The 6,009-nt window shown below is 39.5% G+C and overlaps 1 protein-coding gene across 1 annotated transcript; it reads left to right on the forward strand.

Annotated features, from left to right (window-relative positions):
- The first annotated feature begins 2,465 nt into the window (after positions 1-2,465).
- On the forward strand, positions 2,466-3,392 carry LOC103113420 (olfactory receptor 5K3-like). Its single transcript, XM_016188074.2, has one exon. It carries the CDS (start codon positions 2,466-2,468, stop codon positions 3,390-3,392), a length of 927 nt encoding a protein of 308 aa, XP_016043560.2.
- The last annotated feature ends 2,617 nt before the right edge of the window (positions 3,393-6,009 follow it).

Here is a 6,009-nt window from a genome sequence, read left to right on the forward strand (position 1 = left end):
TATTGCTGGGCTCGGTGCCTGCACCATGAATCCACCGCTCCTGGAGGCCATTTTTTCCCCCTTTTGTTGCCTTTGTTGTTGTAGCCTCGTTGTGATTATTATTATTACCATTGTTGATGTTGTTCGTTGTTGGACAGGACAGAGAGAAATGGAGAGAGGAGGGGAAGACAGAGAGGGGGAGAGAAAGACAAACACCTTCAGACCTGCTTCACCGCCTGTGAAGCTACTTCCTTGCAGGTTGGGAGCCGGGGGCTAGAACCCAGATCCTTAGCCGGTCCTTGTGCTTTGCGCCACGTGCGCTTAACCCACTGCACCACCGCCCAAGCCCCTATCAGGTGCATTTCTATTGAGAATTCTCCAGTCTGCTCTCGACAGAGTTAGGCAAGTTCACATTCACAGCAGCAGTATAAAAGAGTTCCTTTAATCCTTGTAACCACTTGAACTTCTGTTGTTACTGCCCTTTCTAAAGCATGACATCCTCACAGGAGTGAAGTAGTGTTTCATTGTTGTCTCTATTTGCATGTTTCTGATAATCAGTGACTTAGAGTGTTTTTTCACATTTGTTGGCCCTTTGGATGCTTCCTTTGAAGAATATTCTGTGCATATCCTCTCCCCACTTTGGATGGTGTTGCTGATTATTATTATTTTTTTTTGGTGGTGATTTTGGTGATCTTCTTTTTATATTTTGGTTATTGGTCTTATGTCTGGTGTATGACATAAAAAGGTCTCTCTATGTGGGTGGTGGTGGTGGTGTGTGTGCGCGCGCAGAAGCTCTTCAAATTTGATGTTGTCCCACTGGCTTATTTTTGTTTTCCTTGCAAATAGATTTGAATCACTGAAGACACCACTGAAACTTAGATCTAAAAGAGTCCTGCCAATGTTTTCCTCTAAATATTTGATGGTTTCTGGTTTAACATCCAAATCTTTGATCCATTTTGAGTTTACTTGTATGTGTGGTGAGATGAAATGATTGTTTCATTCTTCTGTATGTTTCAGCCCAATTTTCCCAACATCATTTTTTGAAGAGACTATCCTGTCTACATTTAATATTTTGAGTCCCTCTGTCAAATATTAGATGTTCTCCCCACAGGTATGGGGAACATCTAAATTTAAGGTATACAATATACTGATTGAAACATTTATATAATGAAACAGGATTGGCATTATATGTTAGCACTCTATCAAAAAACAATTTTCCTTTCTTTTTCTGTGGGCATAGTAAGATTGAACTTAGCATATTTCATGAATATAAGACAATATTGTTGTTTAAAATCTCCCTGCTGTTTTTTAAACCCCCAGGATTTATTTATCTACTAGGTACAAACAACATTCTTAGTCCCTCAGTCCCTGGTAATAAACATTTTACTGTGTGTTAAGAATGTCAATGTTTTAAATTCCTCATTCTGTGTTTGACTTATTTCACTCAGCATAATTCCCCCAAGGTTCACCCATATTGTCACAAAAGACAGAATTTTCTTCTTTCTCACAGGTGACTATTAATATCTCTCTCTTCTCTCTCTCTATACACACACACACACACACACACACACACGCACATATATATATATGTATACACACACACACACACACACACACACACAGTGAGTGCATGTGTTTACCCATTTATCCATTAGCTGGAATTAGGTTATGTAGTGTTCCAAGAAACATGGAAGTACATTTATCTCTGATGTCCTGTTTTTACTTCTATATAAATGCATAAGTGGAATTAAGGATTATAAAGCAGTTCTTTTTTTTTAAAGATTTTATTTATTTATTAATAAGAATGATAGGAGGTGAGAGAAAGAACCAGACATCACTCTGGCACATGTGCTGCCGGGGATTGAACTCAGGACCTCATGCTTGAGAGTACAAAGCTTTATCACTGCGTTGCCTCCTGGACCACTAAAGCAGTTCTTTTTTATGAGACCTCTTTGTCATATATGTTGTTTGTTGTGTTTCTTTTTGTTATATGGTGCTGAGGATCAGACCCATGGCTTCATGTATGCATCAAAATATTCTAATACTGAGTGTCCAGTTCAAGGATTGGAGGATTGTTTTTGTTTTATTGGTTTGCTTGGTTTTTTGCCACCAGGGTTATCAGTGTGGCTAGGTGCCCGAACAATAACACCACCATTTGTGGTGGCCATTTTACTTTCTTTTTCTTTTCTGTGTTCTGTATAAGACAGAGAAATAAGGGGGTGGGGGAAGAAGAATAGAAAGTGCCATCACTCTTACAGCTTCCCCACCTCCTCCCATATAGGTCAAGCCAAGTTTAATATGTTAAGAGGGACCTTTCAGAGAAATGAATGTTCCCTGGAGGCTGTGTATTAGTATCTCAGAAACAGTAAGGTTAGTTTAAGGAACTGCAGCTCCCTGTGGTAAAAGGGAAAATTAAGGGAAAATTTTTATACTACTACATTGAAAAATTTATCTTCACAGTCTATTTTTCAACAGAAAAGACAAGGATGACTCAGGCTAACCATTCCTTGACAACTGAGTTCATTCTCATAGGATTCACAGATCACCCAGAGCTGAAGAGCCTTCTGTTTCTGGTATTCTTCACCATCTACCTGGTCACCATGCTGGGCAATCTTGGGCTGGTGGTATTGATACTGATGGAACGTCGCCTTCACACACCAATGTACATCTTTCTGGGCAACCTTGCTCTAATGGATTCCTGTTGTTCCTGTGCTATTACTCCCAAGATGTTAGAGAACTTCTTTTCCAAGGACAGAATGATCTCTCTCTCTGAATGCATGGCACAGTTTTATTTTCTCTGCCTTGCTGAAACTGCAGACTGCTTTCTCCTTGCTGCAATGGCCTATGATCGCTATGTGGCCATCTGCAACCCACTGCAGTACCACACCATGATGTCAAAGAAACTCTGTGCTCAGATGACCACAGGGGCCTATATAGCTGGAAACCTGCACTCCATGATTCATGTGGGGTTTTTGTTTAGGTTACGTTTCTGTGGGTCTCACAAAATTAAGCACTTTTTTTGTGATGTTCTTCCATTATTCAGGCTTTCCTGTGTTGACCCTTATGTCAATGAACTGATGATATTTATCTTTTCTGGGTCAGTTCAAGTTTTCTCTATTACCATAGTAATAATCTCTTATCTCTGCATCCTGTTTACAATTTTCACAATGAAATCCAAAGAGGGGAGAGGCAAAGCCTTATCTACCTGTGCATCTCACTTTCTCTCTGTCTCAATATTTTATGGTTCTCTTCTGTCCATGTATATTCGACCAAGTTCAGTCCAAGAAGGGGATAAAGATATACCCATTGGGATTTTTTATACTCTAGTAATCCCTTTATTAAATCCTTTCATTTACAGTTTAAGGAATAAAGAAGTAATAAATGTTATAAAAAAAGTTATGAACAAAATTTAACATTCTGAAACAAGTACAGTCCATGAAAATTTGTTGTTATTATAACCTGATTTTTAAAAGTTCCAAAATCAAAGAAAACAGAGTTTGTAGAAATGGACCACTTTATAGATAAAACACTACAGCATGATAGTGTCTAATTCAAATTAATGAGTCTGCAGCAGAGACTCTATGAAAATATTTTGCAAAGTCTAAACTAGCAAGACCCATCAGGAATGAACTAAAACTTACTCCTGAAGTCCCAAAGTGTGTCACAGTATAATTGGTAACATTATAACTATGCTTTTAAAATCTAATTAGTAACATATCCAACATGCTAGGACAGAAAAGTCACCTCCATTAATACAGCAATATTAATTGCACAATCTTACAAGCTCCAATGCATTCAGAACCACTAAATATAATCCTTAAAACCTCATCATGTGTTAGAAGTAAACTTTATATTTAAATTTGTCTCATGACATTTTGTGTACTTGTTTAACACATTGTATTTGCAATTAGTTCACCCATAACATGTATGATTTAATCAAAAGCATTCTTATTTTTAGTGTTAGTCAACTAGAACTTCTTTTTTTCTTTTTTAAAATTTTTAAAAATTTATTTATTTATATATTTTCCCTTTTGTTGCCCTTTTTTTGTTGTTGTAGTTACTATTGTCATTGTTATTGATGTCATTGTTGTTAGATAGGACAGAGAGAAATGGAGAGAGGAGGGGAAGACAGAGGGGGAGAGAAAGATAGACACCTGCAGACCTGATTCACTGCTTGTGAAGCGACTCCCCTGCAGGTGGGAGCCTGCGGCTTGAACTGGGATCCTTACGCTGGTCCTTGCACTTTGCACCACGTGCGCTTAACCTGCTGTGCTACCGCCTAACTCCCTTCAACTAGAACTTTAATCTAGTCTACTGTGTATAATCTGTATGTAATAGTTTAATGACTTGATATGTTGAAGAAGTTGACCAGGTTCATCTAAATTGAGTTAGAAATTAAATCAGTACTGTCTTTTCTCCATATGCTGGAGAACTGTAAATGAAATTGTTGTTGGTTTTGTTCTTTTGCTTTGATTTGTTTCCAGTCAATGTTATTGCTGGGGCTTAGTGCCAGCAATGTGAATTCACTGCTCCTAGTAGTCATGTTTTCTTATTTTATGTGATAGGACAGAGAGAAATTGAGAGAGGAGAGAGATAGAGAGTGAGAGAAAAAACAGACCTACAGACCGGCTTCACACTTGTGAAAGCTTCTCCCTCTGCAAGTAATGGAGCAGTGCTGGAGCCTGGGTCCTTGTGCACTATAACATATGTATTCAACTGGGTATGCGACAGCCTGGCCCCCATAAGTGTAGATTCTTATATCCTTAGACATGGTTATTAGGAAGTATCACAAGTAAACTTTACCTTAAACCATCAAGTTTTGATACTGGAGGAGACAGGAATGAACAGAATCAAAGACAATGTCATTAGGAATGATTGTGACCCTGGAAATGGGGAGTTAGGGAGATAAATGGATAAGGTCAGAAAGCTGACAAAATTGCTAGTAAGCTCTTAGTGAATGTGGGAAATAAGGAGGAAAGTGAATCAAACTATTGGGAATATAAAAAGCCACCCTAAGAAATCCGGGTTTATCTAGAAGAATCAAACACTAAAGGCTGCCTGGAGAAGAGTACTCTGACAGTATCTTTTAGAAAACTGAGCTGGGGGTTCGGGCGGTGGCGCAGTGGGTTAAGCGCATGTGGCACAAAGCGCAGGGACCGGCGTAAGGATCCCTGTTCGAGCCCCCGGCTCCCCACCTGCAGGGGGTCGCTTCACAGGCGGTGAAGCAGGTCTGCAGGTGTCTATCTTTCTCTCCCCCTCTCTGTCTTCCCTTCCTCTCCCCATTTCTCTCTGTCCTATCCAACAACGAACAACATCAACAATGGCAATAATAATAACCATAACGAGGCTACGGCAACAAAACGGGGGAAAAATGGCCTCCAGGAGCGGTGGATTCATGGTGCAGGCACCGAGCCCAGCAATAACCCTGGAGGGGAAAAAAAAAAGAAAAAAAAAAAAAAAACTGAGCTGGCAATTGATTGCAAAAACACTTGATGCAGGGCTCATAACTTTATTAGATGATGAGAACAGAAACTGGAGACCACCCTAAGAAAAGTGCACAGGGGGGAGTCGGTCTGTAGTGCAGCGGGTTAAGCGCAGGTGGCGCAAAGCACAAGGACCGGCATAAGGATCCCAGTTCGAACCGGCTCCCCACCTGCAGGGGAGTCGCTTCACAGGCGGTGAAGCAGGTCTGCAGGTGTCTTTCTCTCCTCCTCTCTGTCTTCCCCTCCTCTCTCCATTTCTCTCTGTCCTATCCAACAACGACAACAACAGTAATAACTACAACACTAAAACAACAAGGGCAACAAAAGGGAATAAATAAATAAAATAAATATTAAAAAATGAATAAAATATTAAAAAAGAAAAGTGCACAGAAAAAAAAGAATTCACAGATATATGCAATATTTCACAGAAGAAAGTAGCAAATGTAGATAAAAAAATAAAAACCTATTATTTTTTTTTCATTCCAGGGTTATTGCTGGGTGTTGGTGCTGAAAGAGCACTTCTGATCTGAACCCACACAAACTGACA

The sequence above is a fragment of the Erinaceus europaeus genome, chromosome 14 (genome assembly GCF_950295315.1).
Source record: "Erinaceus europaeus chromosome 14, mEriEur2.1, whole genome shotgun sequence".
NCBI lineage: Eukaryota > Metazoa > Chordata > Mammalia > Eulipotyphla > Erinaceidae > Erinaceus > Erinaceus europaeus.

Excerpts from the sequence above, each read along its gene's own strand:
- LOC103113420 (XM_016188074.2), top strand. The coding sequence starts at position 2,466 with ATGACTCAGGCTAACCATTCCTTGACAACTGAGTTCATTCTCATAGGA.